The 16,805-nt window shown below is 33.6% G+C and overlaps 1 protein-coding gene and 1 long non-coding RNA gene across 2 annotated transcripts; both read left to right on the top strand.

Annotated features, from left to right (window-relative positions):
• Nucleotides 1–6,295: 6,295 nt before the first annotated feature.
• On the top strand, nt 6,296–10,197 carry LOC149575883 (small ribosomal subunit protein eS17-like). The gene is made up of 5 exons (XM_089815858.1): nt 6,296–6,412; nt 8,710–8,871; nt 9,012–9,137; nt 9,614–9,682; nt 9,866–10,197. Exons 1-5 carry the CDS (start codon nt 6,410–6,412, stop codon nt 9,941–9,943), a joined length of 438 nt encoding a protein of 145 aa, XP_089671984.1. The 5' UTR covers nt 6,296–6,409; the 3' UTR covers nt 9,944–10,197.
• A 251-nt stretch (nt 10,198–10,448) lies between these two features.
• On the top strand, nt 10,449–10,759 carry LOC149575882 (uncharacterized). The gene is made up of 2 exons (XR_016360266.1): nt 10,449–10,577; nt 10,671–10,759. It is a non-coding gene; the product is annotated as an uncharacterized LOC149575882 (long non-coding RNA).
• The last annotated feature ends 6,046 nt before the right edge of the window (nt 10,760–16,805 follow it).

Raw genomic sequence — 16,805 nt, 5'->3', positions numbered from 1 at the left:
TCCTCCATTATGCAATGAAGTATGTGTGATGATGAGGATGATAATGTGATAAGTACACTAAAGGTGGAATGAGATAACAACTATGACCACCTAGAGTGGAGTTCTCCTACACCATGTGTTTAATTGAGGTGCAAACTCCCAAGTGTTTCAATCACAAACTACTATACAATGCATTATCCTAAGTAAGCTTAAGTAAGTGTAATTAGTAAATATTTAATTACGCTAACAAAAGGTAATTGGAACAGGAACTAGATCTAGAGGTGATGTATTTTAGCTAAATCCTACTAAAATGACATGTTTGGTTGCAAAGGTAGATGACAGTTGGTTATGACATAAGAGATTTTGTCATAAAAACTTTGACAACATTGTGAAGACTAGTAATATTTTTGTAGTTAGAGATTTTCCTAAGATTGCAAAGCCTACTAACACAATTTGCAAGGAGTGTGTATTGGAAAAACATAACAAAACTTCTTTTCCCAACAAGAAGTTTACCACTACAAAATAATTGGAGATTATACATACAGATCTTAATGGTCTTATGAAGACTAAAGGATTCTATGGTGAAAGGTATTTCATGATTTTAGTTGATGACTTTTCTAGAATGATGTGGGTTGCATTTCTTAAAGAAAAATTTGAGGCATTTGATAAGTTTAAGACATTCAAGAATAGAGTTGAGAATGAATCAGGTACGAAGATTAAATATTTAAGATTAGATAGAGGAGGATAATTTACTTCAAATGAGTTTAACATCTTTTGTGAAGCTAATGGAATCAAAAGATGGTTGTCAATGAACAAAATGCCATTGTAGAGAGAAGAAACATGTCAGTAACAGAAGCAACAAGAGCTATGTTATCTGAGAATGATGTATCCAAGATGTTTTTGAGAGAAGTTGTGAATACAATAGTCTACACTATGAATAGAGTGCAATTTAGGAAAGACACAAGAAAGACCCCTTATGAACTATGGTTTGGTCACTCATTTACAGTGAAGTATTTTAGAATTTTTGGTAGTAAATGTTATATCAAAAGAGATGATGATATTGGTAACTTTGATGCTAGAAGTGATGAAGGTACATTTCCTGGTTATTCATTAAAAAATAAGGCCTATAGATGTTGTAATCTAAGAACTAAAACTATTGTTAAAAGTGCAAATGTAAGAGTTGATGAGAAATTTAGGATACAAGAAAGAATAGTTGACTACAATTCAAATGATGAGAATGTTTTTACTAAACCAAGGAATGATGAAGTATTCTTTGAGATTAACAATGATTTGTAGAATGAAGGAGAGCTAAGGCAGGAACCAAGTTCCTGCTTCTGATAAGAATATGACAAATAATCATCCACCCAAGCAGATCATCAGAAGTAGAGATAAAGGTGTGATGACAAAAAATAGAATCAATGAAGAACTATGTTTGATATCTCAAGTTGAACCAAAGAATGCATATGAAGCATGTAAAGATGACTATTGGAAGTGAGCTATGAAAGAAGAATTGGATCAGATAGTGAAGAATGAGACATGGGAATTGGTCCCCAGACCAACAGACAAGAATGTGATAGGAACAAAATGGGTATTTAGGAACAAGATGAATGAAGAAGGTGAATTTTTAAGGAACAAAGCAAGATTGGTATGTAAAGGTTACTCATAGCAAGAAGAAATAGACTATGACGAAACCTATGCTCCCGTGGCAAGAATAGAAGTAGTAAGGTTATTCTTAGTGTATGTAGCATATAAGAAATTCAAAGTATATCATATGGATGTCAAATCAACATTTATGAATGGAGAACTTGAAGAAGAGGTATACATAGAACAACCTGGAGATTGTCCTTTAACATATGACAAGAGCATAGTATGCAGATTGAAGAAAGCATCGTATGACTTGAAGCAAGCACCCAAAACTTCGTATGCAAGGTTGGACAAGCACTTGACAAAGCTTGGATATAGCAAAGGCATGATAGATAATAATCTATATTGGAAAGAAATTGATGATGCATTGATGATTTTGGTAATATTTGTTGATGATATCATATTTGGAGGAAATGATGATGAAAGTGACAAATTTGCAGAAGAAATGAAGAAGGAATTTAAAATGAGCATGATAGGAGAAATGAAATATTTTTTAGGATTACAGATTGTACAAGACAAAGAAGGAATCTTAATTTCTCAGACTAAGTATTTGAAAGATCTACTGAAAAGGTTTGGTTGGGAACATGTAAACCTGTTGGAACACCTATGGTAATTGGAGACAAGTCATCTACAAAGGATGATACATCTACTATCGAGCAAAAGAAGTACAAACCTATGATCGGAGGATTGCAATATCCGAGGCCAACTATAGCAAATGTAGTTGGAATTGTTTCAAGATTTTAAGCTGATCCCAGATAAGCACATTATGCAATAGTCAAAAGGATATTTAGATACCTAAAATGAACACTAGAGTTCAGATTGTGGCATGACATATCTAATGATTTCACTTTATATGCTCATACTGATGGTGATTGGGCATGCAATATGGATGACAAAAAGAGCACCAGTGGTGGAACCTTCTTTCTTGGAGGAAGATTGGTTTCTTGGCTAAGCAAGAAGCATGACTGTACCTCACAAAGTACAACAAAAGCAGAATATGTTGCAGTAACAAACAATTGTAATCAAGTTGTTTGGATGAAGTAGATGTTGAATAGAATTCAGTGAGCCTATTGTCATATATTGTGACAACACAAGCACAATAAATATGTCAAATAATCTAATGTTGCATTCTAAGACTAAGCACATTTCTACCAAGTATCATATGTTGAGAGAGAAAGTTGATTAAAAGGAAATTAGATTGGAGTATGTAAGTACCAAAGAGCAGATTGTAGATATTTTTGCTAAGCCTCTTCTGAAAGAGACTTTTGAGTATTTTTGGGGTATGCTAAGGGTTATGCACCTTCCTACATCATAGTAGATGATGCAAGAGTGCATTAGTTTGATGTAACAGAGCACTATTATTTGTTTGGACTGATTGCTAATGCTTCGTGAATAGGGGAGTATCTGTGATGGACATAGTCATCTAGGACTCTTGTTGGATGTTGTTTTTAACAATATCCTTAGACACTTGAGTAGGTTAGAGATAATTGTTTCAGAGATCTATGATTGTTGAAACCTTTGACATTGATGTCAATGGGGGAGAAGTATAACATGAAAAATAATTTGGGAGAAGAAAAAAAATAGTTTGGGAGAAGTACAACATGAAAAAATAGTTTGGTATAGAGCACATTGAGGTATATCAATGGGAAAGAATGATTGATGGAGAGGATTTGAAAAGAAAGGTTAACAGTCTTTTGCAATTGGTATTTTTGGAACTAGATGTTTTTCATCTATGTTGCCATTAATGCCAAAGGGGGAGATTGTTGAAAGCATGAATGTTGATGATACTTCTATAGGAGAGTATTGTAGAAACATGATTAGATTATTATCATGATGATATGTTACATTCATGACTAAGTTTGTCATTGATGTCAACATAGCAGTTTTATGTGGTATCTGACAGAAGAACAACTATAAAACAAAGTTGGTATGGATAGATCCTTGAGTACTTTCACTAAGAGAGGTTAAAGGGAGATACTACTAAGTGTCTAGTATATGTAGCTAACCTTCGAAGCATAAGATGTTAAGTCTGGAAGAAGTTATGCAAGTTTCGGTGAAGACTGTTCTGAGATAGAGTTTATAGAGGCATGTTTTGGTAAACTTGTTATATCTCTTAGCAGAGTTGTTACTCTAAGAAGTTAAAGTTAAGAAAGTGAAGATGACATTCTGGAGATGACGTAACTAAGCTCGCTCATCATAGTGTTACATGTATGAAAATTTATTCAAGTTATAAAGTAGAAGATTAATGTTATTGCTAAATGTAATGCATTCTTAATGAGGTCCTATAATAATTAATTGAGAAGGTGTAATAACCGACTTAGAGAATTATTGTATGGATTTGGTATAAAGGAAGGACATTTTCCTTTATCAATTATGAGATGTGATGAGATGTACGAATGATTGCAAGAAGCACAAAGAGCGAAATGAGAAAATAAGCATAACAGAGCGAAGGTGAAGGAAACTTCATTGCCGATGTTTTATTGTGTGATCCGAAGTTTGATACTTGGATCCAAAGTTCGTGACCTAGTCTAAAAGGTCTGACAGTGATTGTTCCAATTGACAGGATAGAGAAAAGAAGTTAAAGTACAATACATACAATTATTCTACAAGTAATAGTTGAGAGATCAGTTGGACAATGAGTTCAGTGGTCTTGCTCTAGAAGCTATTTGGACAATGGGTCCTTTTGTCTTCTACAACTCCTAATAGGGTTGGAATCTTCTAACAAGAATTCAAAGTCTCCTAACAGGGACTCATATGTACTAAATGTTATAATTGACTCCTAATAGGGTCCATCCTTTAACTAGGAATATTTATATTAATACATCATCTTCAGGATTTTCCCTATGATTAAGGGTTTCCCTAGTCAATTGATTCACCCCCCTACTCTTAGTTATCTTGGTGGACTATTGTTTCCAACAATTTGATCCTTTTTTCCTTTTGCAAATTGGATCTTTTGCTTTTAATCTTGATCAAGTAGTCGACATGCTTGTTTTTTTTTTCAAACCATTACTCAAAGAGCCTGTATATGTAATATTTAAGTAGTTGGTTTGAATATACATATAAAAGTTGAACACTCCATGACATAGTACCATTAACCCTCCACTTGCTTTCAAGTACAAAATAGCACATTCTATTTGACTCACATCTTTAGACATCATCTACATTCAAATTTCATACCTAATTTGGTGTAAACTAGTTCTTAGCTAAACCGTTAAATTATTTTCTTTCCATTAATTTATGCTCTTCTATAGTTCTTTTGTGTATGGTCACATGAAGGATTCAAATGCTCGATACAAGGGAAGGGAATCAACAACCAGTGTAACTAACTTTGTGCACCCTAATCTCCTAATTTGTACATATTTTTTAATGATTTTTTAATTTTATTTTCTTTATATAAAACCTAAGAACTTATAGCTATTGTTTCAACTTTTGACTAACTACAACAAATATAGGAGGATTCCTTATGTTTACAAGAGTCCAAAAGTGGTCAATTCAAGGTGATGTACGGTATCTCTCATCCATTGCTTCATTAATTGTGCATTTTGACTACCATAAAATTTGCACAATAGATCCAATACTTGTGCACAAATAGTCTTGTAATCATGTGCTATGTATATTAATAAAGTTGCATAATTTTTTTTTTTTCAATTGGTAACTCTTTTCTCAACTATTGGTTGCATAAGTGAACCACTATTAATCTAATAGATTAAAATATAAAATAAAAATAAAATAAAATAGACAACATGATTTATATTATAGACTTTACTTTCCAAAACCTACCACTAAACTTATCTCACAGTTCTAAACTATACTTTCGGAAAGAAAATCTTGTAAACTTTTATAAACATAAATATTATTAATAAGGAAAATAATGCACATAAAAGAAAAAATTTATATTTTATTAATATCCTCTATTAATATTATTTTCTTTTATTAAAATATTTGATCTTTCTTAAATGTTTCAACAAGGTCAAAGGATAAAATATTAAAACAAGGAAAAATTAACTTTATTATAATTATTTTTCTTCTTTTTCTTATTTATTTTTCATTAAGTTTATATCTATTTTATTATTATTTATATATTATAATGATGGTTAAGTTGTTGTGTTGTTATCCTTGCCATCAAGGTTCAAATCTCATGGAGATGAGGTCTCTTGTTTGTGGCCTCACTGGTTCATAGCTCCAGGTCAAAGCGTTTACCCCTCTTAAAAAAAATAATTTATTTAAAAATATTTTTTTAATATTTGACTAATTAATAATTACAAATAAGTGCTTACAATAAAATGATAAATTGTGAGTCTCTTATTGAGAAATCCTAAACTCGAGTCTACTCATGTTTAACTAATAATATTAATTAATAACAATAAATAATAATTAATCTTATTACATTATAAAAATTTCTCTCTCACAACAATCTAATTAATTACTAAAACCTCTCAAAATTCATATATAAAATTAAAACATATATAAATTTAAATTCTCTCTATAATTTTATATCAACTTATCGTTTGAACATCCTCATTAACTTGTAAACAATTATTAGAACATAGACCACAAACACTTTCCCCTCCCATTCATTTTTTTTAACTAATTGCTTTAACCATGTTATTTTTATCCCTGCACACCCCTAGGTTGTGTTATTTAGGTTTTTGTTGTTAGGGTTTATAGATTTAAGCAATCCTTTCTCTTCCTCTGCTTTTCTTTCGCGGGGGGGAGAGAAAGGGTAGCAGCTGACAGGGCACAGTTAGTAATCACAGAGTTAGGGTTTTTTTCACTTCGATTCAGAATGGTAAGCTCTTCTCTATGCTCTGTCTTCTTTCCTCTTCTTACCTAAAAATAAAAAATAAAAATTACTGCTATATCGATGGATCGTTCAGTCCCATGGAATAATTCGTATTATTTTAGCATGAAATGGTACGTTCTGTGGACATGTACTGATCAAATCTGTGTATTTTTTCGAACATGGCTGTGGAGAACGTTTTTTCTACACCGTCTCAAGTCCTGTTTAGAAAAGGAATCAAATTATGCTAAACAGTATTTCTGCGAGGGTTTCGAAACTTAAAACCCTATAAATCCACGTGGTCGTTATTCTGTTCTTAGAATTCCTATAATCTATCTAAGGACAATTGTCAAAATGAAAGTAGGTGTGGGGATCAGAATGAAAAACCATTGTTCTGTACAGATCTTAGCCTTCTCATTTCCTTGCATTTTTTTTCAAGATATCCTTGTAAGGGTATGTTGCCTTTTATTTTCTGGTACATGAATTATAATGCATATTTTAACAAGACATGCTGAGTTTTAAAATAATTTAAGTCAAAACAATTTTCTTGCTGCAAATGCCAGAGATTAGTAAAATGCAGCGTGGAACATATTTTTACTGATGAGTAACTGAGGGCTAGTAACGAGTTCCTTAAACTGTAACATGTATCAAGAAATGCCACGAATTCCCCAAACTGTAACATGTATTAAGAAAAGAAAAAATACGATGAATTAACTACAGACTTTATATGACAACAGCTGCAGCCCAGATTTAATATCAAATTGAATATGACAGGAAAAAGGAACTCTAAATTGTAAATAATGATTTTTCTGTTAATATTCAATCTGTCTTCTTAAAATCTGATATATTTACAATTTTGCAACGCTGTAATTTGTTAACATTTCCATTCTTTTTTTTAAACCAAAGGGCCGAAGCCTATATAAATATATATTAATAATGAAAAAAGATTACAAGAATGCCATATAAGCATTAAGAAGTGGTAAGAGGAAGTGACATAATGTAAGGATTAAAGACTTCTAAAATCTGAAAAATTAAATGCCTAAAGAACCCTTCAAACATAGAACTGAAGAATGCTCCAAATTATTCTTCAGAACAGTGACATTTCCTACGGTGAGCCCTAATCTTAGGTGACTCTGCAGCTAGCAGACAAGGGCAATGTGTATGCATTAATGAGAGTGAATAATGCAGCCACATGAGTCCTGACATCAGAAAACCCCGAGTCATACCACTAAAGAATTGATGATGTATATATAATTGCATTTCCATTCTTGCACACTGAGTAGGCTCCCAAAGTTCTCGTTATCCTTTCAACTTTGTATTGTTTCACCTCAAACCCTATCAAGGTCAACTTTATTTTGCTACAAAGCCCTGTATTAGCATTTTCTTTAATGCTAACTGAGTGTTCTTCATTTTCCCCGATAACTTTCATAGTTTAATTCTTCAACGTCGACTTCCAACAAGCAGTAACTTAATTATCATTGGTATTTCCTTTATTGTACACTGAGCCATGTCTCATAACCTACTTCTACTTTTACTTTTGCATTTGTCCACCTTATTAAACAGCTATGATTTCCTGAGCTCTACAGGTTTCCACTGAATGTGGGACAGCATATAGCATTTTACAGGGCAAGTCCATGTACAAAGTTCGCTTTTTTGCACCATCAGCAATCCATGAAGGCCATTTTTTATTTTGAAGTACATACATCTCTTAAAATGATTATCTACTGCCATAATTTTAGAGTAAATTGTAGTTTAAGGATGTGCCTATAATCACCCAATTGCATGAGTGAAATGTTCTCTCTCTTCCATATTAGTCCCTGTCACCTTAACTTTTTAAAATTTATCCCACTTCTAACCTATAACAGTTATATATTATCAGTGCGCATTACTTTTCCTTTGATTTTTAGAAATTTCCAACATAAGCTAGTAAAATTAAGCTCTTTTTGTTGATAGTTAAAAAGGGTTTTATTGGGCATGTGACCCCCAAAATGTTGATAGAATTAAAAAAAAAATGTCTGCATGAAATCAACTGAGCAACTAATGCATGTAATTATCATGATTGCATGGATGCTATTAAACCAGCTATTGCCTAATTACCTTGATCATGTGGGTGAAATTCAATCAGTAGCATATCCTATGATGGTGTATGGTATCAGCTTAATCTTATTCTAATGACTGATAGGAATAACTATTGAGGTCTCGAGAGGACTTGTTTTGCTTATGATTGTATTTTGGTTCTTTGTCTTTTTCATCATCTGGGAGCTGATGATTATTATGGATCTTGTTTATGTTGATTGGGATTATAGGGGCGTGTGAGAACCAAGACTGTGAAAAAATCCTCTCGGCAGGTCATTGAGAGGTACTATTCTCGTATGACACTTGACTTCCATACCAACAAGAAGATTGTGGAGGAGGTTGCTATCATTCCCTCTAAGCGGCTGAGGAACAAAATTGCAGGCTTTTCAACTGTATGTGGTTCTCCTGAAAAACATGTCATTGTTCCTTGTATGCTTCTGTGCTTTTGTAAGCTTCTGTGCTTTTGTACGCAGATACTTGTGCCCCATTTTAAAGTTCCTAATCTGTGCATTTTCTATCATCTATATTTCAGCATTTGATGAAGCGTATTCAGAGAGGACCGGTCAGAGGAATATCACTGAAACTTCAGGAGGAAGAACGAGAAAGACGCATGGACTTTGTTCCTGAGGAGTCTGCCATCAAGACAGATGTGATTGAGGTACAGTTATCTCATTCTTAACTATGTGGTGATGGTTTCATTCCGCACTGTTTTTGGATAACTGTGAAAGCAGATTGGATGTGAATTGAGCTTTAATGAATTCTATTTTCAATGAGTAATAATGTGCACTTAGTGGCATATTAAGACGGAAGTTGTTTAGCCTAAATATAATTAGTCCAGTGATAAATGGAAAGTTGGAAACTGTTGCCCATATAAGTAGGCAATCTTAGGGACATGTAAGTTATAGCCAATTAAAATATCTTGGCGTGTACAGTTTTTTGCTTGATTATATATTTATTTACTGAGTTGAATTTAGTTGGAATTGTGAGATGCAATACTTGACAAGTTTTCAGCTTTATCAGCCTTTTACTTTCATCTGTATATATTTCTGTTTGTCAAACTTACGAAGTATTAGCTGATTTTCGTTTATCTATTTAGTAACTTTTTTTTCGGATTTTCCTGAGTATTTTATGTAGGTTGACAAAGAAACTTTAGACATGCTTACTTCTCTGGGCATGTCTGATCTACCGGGAGTTGTCAAGCAGGTATGTCTTCCTTGCATTTTCTCCTCAAGTTCTTGAAATCCCGTCTAATTCAATTTTAAGTTCTTTTATATTGCACCTTATTCTGATTGATTTTTGCTAAGTCTTTTTGTTTTGTCCTCTTATACTTGGTGTAATTGAACTGTACTCTATAACTGAAAGCCTCATATTTGTTATCTATTTCAGGCGGATCCCCCAATGGGTGGTGGTGCTTTCAAGCCAGGTGGATTCCAAAGTGGTGGTGCTCTTGGAAGGAGACTATAATCTCAACTTTTCCATGGTTTGTAGTTGCTAATTAGATATTTGAAGACACAAGTTCTAGTCTGCAATAATTTTTTTTATATAGGTAGGGCTTTTGTTCAGAACAGCAACCGCCTGAAAGTTTTTCTTGTATGTGATGCTGAGGAATCTGTTGAAAAATGATTTTTGCATCTTTGTTGGGCAAAATTGTTTTTGCTGAAATGTTCATTATTAAACCAATTGAAATTGCTGAAATGGTGGATTATCTGGTTCTAGAATTGCTGTTTTTGAGTTAAAATTTTTTGTTACCATTTAAACAGTGATATTAGTGGATTAGATATGGTGATAGATTGCCTGTCAAAACATTTTTATTTTTTATTATAATGTGTTGAGGTTTTTGTCTTGTCATTGAATAGGATTGTCTTGTTTGTCCTTGCAATATAGCATAATTTTTCCTACTAAATTATAGAACAGTACAGTACAATGGGTAGTTTCTGTCTCTATTTTAAGTTGTGAATATGCTTAATTAAATTGCTGTTAAACAGAACAGAACTTGAATATCATATGGTGAATTGAGTTTTTGAGGGCTTTTTGCTTGATCAAATGGATATTGTCAAATTTGCAAGGCTAGAGTTTTGCACAAGAGGAAATCTTCCATGTTTGCATATATACAGCACATGTATACATTTATTTGTTATCAACTGATCACACTTTGATAGTAGAGTAATGTGTGCAAATGTTTATTGTTCAGTTCAGAAGAAATATAAGACGGTAAGTATTGGTCGAAGAAATCAAAACTATAGAATCCCAATTAAAGCATGCTATGATTTTTTCATCTTATATCAATTATGAATCTTCTGTTTGACGACAACCTCATGCTACTAGCATAATGCCTATCGGTTTTGAGACGTAAAGCACAGATTTATTTCTAATGTTCAATTCCAATTTTGTCAGTACTTACAACTCACAGGGCACGGTCTTTTTGATCTTGTATATTTAATATCTATCAGCATAATCTCTGTGTAGCAGTCTCTGCTGATACAACACTTGTATTGAGCTTTGGTTTGAGGACCCAGATAAATATATTAAATATTGCAATGACCAAGATAACAATTTGGTCTAACTGAATTGAGGTCTCAGATAAACAAAGCAAGATTTTTAATCCTGCCAGTGGAGATTTGACTGTTATTCTAAATTGTATGGATTTCATCAATATTATGTGAAATGAATAATTTATTTTATGCAGAATTAATCATGTTTGTCCCAGATTGTTTTTAACATTCCTTGAAAATTGGAGGTTTATATGGGAAGGAGGCACGAGGAAGGAAATGAAGAAGCGGAACAGTTCTACATTTTGTGTTTGAAAACTGAAGGCAAAAATAACAGATGGTATGGGGTATCTTTCCGGAGCCCTGAAATGTGGGTCCATTCTATCATATTGATCTGACGCGTCTCCATCATTCAAAAGATAGATTTGAGTCTACTTTTCAAATGTTTGATATTTATTGCTTTCTTTATTAGGTAGGGATTCCTTTAAGTAGGGGTGAGGAAGGTCCTGATCAACAGAACAGCTAATGGCAAGGGAGACTCCACTCCATGACAAGCTGTTCTAAAGATCCCCTTCTTTACCTCAGCTGCAGCACAGGTGATGTTAAAATCTTTTTCAAGTATAAAAACATGATTATGTTATGCTCGTCACATGTCAAAATAGGATGGTAAAAAGGAATTTCCTGAGCTACACACGGGAACCTTTAAAGGATTATTGGATGTATAGAGTCCATATATTATTTAAAATTAAAAAAACATATCTATATAATGCTTACAACATAATAGGACAAGTACATCGTAGCAACGAAGATATTGACTTGGAATTCAGCCCCTTCTTAGCTGCTACAGCTAGATAAACGACCCTACATATATTCTGCTAACAAAGTGACAACATTCTGGACCATACCTACATGCATATATTTACAGCCATGTGCCGCAGCAAAACTGGACAAGCTACAACCTTTGTTTGCCTGAAAGACAGAATGCTACCTTGTTGTAAATTAGAAATGAAAAATACAGGATAACTGGACAACAACATAGTCTACGACAGATCTGAAGAAGCCAAACAGTCATTAAGAGGGAGCTGCCTTACCTGCCTTGTTACTGTTCGTTCAGAATATGGAAAGTGATTTTGGATGTTCACGAATATAAATCTCTTCCTTTTCTGAATTTTCAGTGTTATTCACAATTCTTATTAGCTTGGCCTCCAGCGTGCCTTTGTCATCAGTGTGATAATCACTGATAATCACACATCAATAGTTTTGAATCAATGGAATTTTATAATACTAGCGGAGAAGAGTGCACAACACCTTTTTACTTTTGCGTGCCATTTTTTTTGGATGGAGACGAGTCTTTAGGCTGAACTTTGGCTAAGGGCCAAGGACTAAGGGGTAAATATGACCTCATTCCATTCAGATGTTAAGAGTCTTGCACTCAGGAGACTTTGATTCCTAGTGGGTTCATTAAGAACCTTCAACCTCACTAGTAGACCAAGGGCTCATTGACTTTGCATGTCTATTTGATGACCACCCTATGTTGATGATTAGTGCATAATTAGATATGGCATTTTGGAATGATTTTGGTGCGTTTATGGGCTTGACCATTGTATCATTCTTTTATGTCGTATTTCTTTGCTCATAAAGTGTTTTGGTGCACTTCCAAATTTTTTTGAGCTTAGATAGGTTTGTAGTTGTGATTTTGCCCCTTTCAATAGACTCGGGGACACAATTTTGTCCATTTGTTGAAAAAGTTGAATTACTTGCATTTTTGTGGGCAAATATTTGACATAACTGTTGTAACAATAAAGCATATTGACAACATGTTTTGTTGGTTGTTAATATGAAAAGCAATAAAGTATTTTGAGAGCATTATAAAAGCAATGCATTGGCATATTTGTCTTTTACAATTGTAGGTAAGTATGTTAACTTCTTTGTTTGCACTAAACATTCAATGTAATAATCTAAGTTCAATGTAATATTCTAAATTAAGGAAAGGAAGGGCCCAAAAACATTTGTTACGTTAACTTATTTGTTTGCACTAACATTCAATGTAATTTTCCAAGTTTTGGATATGAAGCGCCCAAAACACTTGTAGGTCAAGGATGCTAACTTCTTTGTTTGCTCCAACATTCAATGTACTTTTCTAAGCTAAGGATAGGAGGGGCCCAAATACAAAGCAAGGCATTAGTAATTGCAAATGGAAGGAATCACACGAGAGGTGAGATTGGGAAAGAGGAAAGAAATCTTTTGACAAGAGTTGGGAATCCATGAGAGACTAGGGGTTTTGAATTTGTAGAACAAGATTCTCTTTCATCATGTCCCAATAAGGGTAGGAGGACCTTTCCTCTTACAAATAACAATCCAAGAAGTGTTATCATTTGAAATCTCATCACTAGGGGGAAACAAGAGGTGAACCCCCAAGTGGAGGGTTAGCAACCATAGTCAAAGGAGGGATACCACTATGATAAGGTAAAGAAATGATGTTGATTGCTAGAGGAGACAATTGTGTTTAAGTACATTATTGGTTAGAGACAAAAGGAATTATGATAGGGGCCGAAGGGCACGATGAAGCCATAATTGGACTAGGGACTCAATTGCTTCTTTTGTAAAACATAGGAGTTGGGAACCTCAATGGTTAAGTTTTCTTCCTTAGCATCTTTCTACTAATTGCACCTTTGTGATGCAATGATGAGCAATGCAAAGCCAAGTGACTATAATTGTGAACAAGGGGTGACAATGACAGGTGATGCCTTCGTAGTCCATTAATGGTTTCCTAAATCAAATCCCCATTAAGAGGTTTGGATATGTAATTGTTAGGTAGAGCAAAGGTGGAGTGACCCATGAGGGACTTAGACTCATCAATTTAGGAAATGATTTGTGTTGTTTGCCCTGTAATAGGAAACCTACCAATATTAAAGGAAAACATTTGAAAGTTTGACCTAGATCAGACTCACATAATAAAGTGGTCCAATGAGGAGGTTTAAACCTTGTCGTACAAGGTTTAATGGAAAGGGAGTGCACTCTCTCGGCCCAACATTTTCCTAGCACCAAATTTGCATTTTGGATGAAGCAAAACAACTAGGAAAAATTTGCACCTTGACTATACCATTCACAATAGGTTTCCAAAAGGTTTGGGACTGGTTGTGTAGGTAAGGAAGATAGAGCTAGAGTGTGGAGAACCTAGACAATAATCCGTGCCTTTTGTAGAAATTCTCATTATTGATAACATCTTTTGTCAGAAGCAATTTTGAGAGAGGATTTGACACCTTCAATAAGGCCAAAACCCATATTGGGGGCAAGTCATCTTAGGTCAAATGGCTTGACCATAATTGTTAACCTTCTTAGAACAAGCCTTGGACTAATCATCTTGGCTTTTGTGCACATGCACTTTGGAAGACAGTAGAGCCCACACTTTTAGAGCTAGAGGTGTCACTTAGAGCATTGACACATGTAATTGAGGGAATTATGAGTGCACAATTGCCCTTAAATATAGAGGCAAATATGCCAATAGTAGTTATCATGCTTGCAACAGAGGTTGAGGGAATTAATGATGTATCACATAAGGTATTCCTCGAGCCAAGAGAAGCCGCAAAGGAGGAGGCTAGGGTTGAGTAAGGGAACACGAGGGTCTAAATCATCGTAAAGGAAGCTATAAGTGGCGACTAATGACATTTCCAAGTAGGTGACAAAGATTGTCATAAAACGTGATCTGTATATGTGGGAATTTTGACACTAACAACATTCAAACTTCATGTGGATTTGAAAAATAGTTGCTTAGGATGTTAGCCAACTAAACTTCTCATTTTTTAAGAACATTGATGATTGAGATATGACAATGATATATTGTCTTGCAAATAAATGTGCACACCAAGTGTTGCGTGAACCATACCGATAGACACATAAGACAATTTTGTAGTTGCAAAAGCAAGGTGACACATGGGATTGTGTGACAAGACACCACTAGTATACGAGGGCAATTCAAGATGATAATGATTGGGTATTAACCATGATAACATTCTCTCACAAACATTACAAAAGGGAAGAATGAGGGAGTCATCTATCTCCACATTTAGACCTTGATCTTTGTTGATTTCTTCAAAGGTCATTGTTTTTCTCCAACTCCTGATACTTTGATAATGGTACCCCTTTCTTGTATACATCGAAAAGGTATCAAATTTCTCATGTCTCTAGTGCATTATAATATATCGGGCAATAATGGAAATTTGATTCATAACTTTACAATGGGAATACTTGTTATTTGAATAACAACAATAATAACATTCAATTAGATTTTATGCAATTTATATTAAAATGATTGTTTATAGACCATCAATGAAGATAAAAAATGATTAAAAGTGCGATAACAAATAAATTGAAAGGAATTAACAAATCTATGCCTCAAATCACTTCTTTTCCTAGGTTGAGCTAAAATTCAATGCACATTAGCTATATTTGATTTGCTTTAGTTTATGATGTGTTTTGACAACTATGAAAACCAACAAAACCTTGGTATGAGAATATATAATTATAGCAAAATAGTAGGATGAACTTATTAACATGTACAGGTAAAGGATGATATTGTACATTTATTAAATCTTCAAGAGGCAAAATTAACAGCTAGGATAGAATGGGAATCAAAGACTAAGATTGAACAAGAATTGGTGTTAAGATCATAGATTTATATATGTGAGAAATCTTATGAAGTTAAGGTTGGTGATGAACGATGAAGATTAGATAGGAATTAGGGTTAGGACCAAAGATGTATTCATGTAACAAGTCTTATATGAAGGATAAAGTTTAGGTTTATGATAATCATCAAGATAACATTTTTATTTGCATTGTTACGATTAAGAGCACTACTATGGAATGAACATATGAGATTAAAACCTAATTTGACTTTTGGGAAGTGTTTAGTTTCAATGAATGTGGACATAGTCTTTTTTGTCATGTGAAAGGGAGAGTTGTCAAATGGTGGCAACTTAGATTGTGATCTATGTAAATGAATCTAATGCATAGAATTAAACAAACAAGGACTTGAGCAATAAACACGAATGGTCAGATAATTAAATAAAAATTACTAGAACAAGATGGGATATAAATCAAATGTTTGTTTTATTAACGACTTAGGATAAGTTGAAATTGGGTGTGATTATGTATGAAGAAGTTTAGGTTTCTACATTTTGCCTTTCATTGGGTTGGTATTGCGATTAAAAGAAGTTACATTGTTCAAAGAACAATGAAGACAATGGAATGAAACAATGGGTAGGAAGGGATGAGTTTAGCCATAATGCCTTAGTCACTAAAAGGATGACAAGGATTTGTTGGTATGCCCCGCTGTGAGTACATACACAAGAGAAGACATATAGTGTCAAAATGGTAGGGAAATATGTTTAGATAATGATGAACGATGCAATCAGAGATGAATGAAATAGAAAATTAAATTAGATGTTTGCTATAGTTGTATATGAAAAGCAATCATATGTTCTGATATAACAAAGAAAATAATGCACTAAGGTATAAAAAACAAGGGTGACAAGGTAGCCTTTGCATGGACTCTACACTCAAACAAAAGGATGTCCTAATGTCGGAGGCCAATTAGCACCTTAGTTGTTTATGCAAAGGACAACTATATACATGACCTATTAAATAAAGATGATGTCACACTATACACTAATCGAAACATGCAAAGATAAATTTTTTTTGGTGACCTTATGTAGTAATGGGTTAATATATAAATCAAAACAAAATATTTACTGACAAATGGCATGCTATCAAACAAATTGCTAGTTAACAAATGTTATTGTAATTGAAGTTTAGGCCAAATGCAAAGATCAAGGTAT

Source organism: Cupressus sempervirens, chromosome 1 (assembly GCF_028749045.1).
Source record: "Cupressus sempervirens isolate cs-2001-9-10 chromosome 1, ASM2874904v1, whole genome shotgun sequence".
Classification (NCBI taxonomy): Eukaryota; Viridiplantae; Streptophyta; class Pinopsida; order Cupressales; family Cupressaceae; genus Cupressus; species Cupressus sempervirens.
This window is presented reverse-complemented; position numbering and strand designations above follow the sequence as displayed.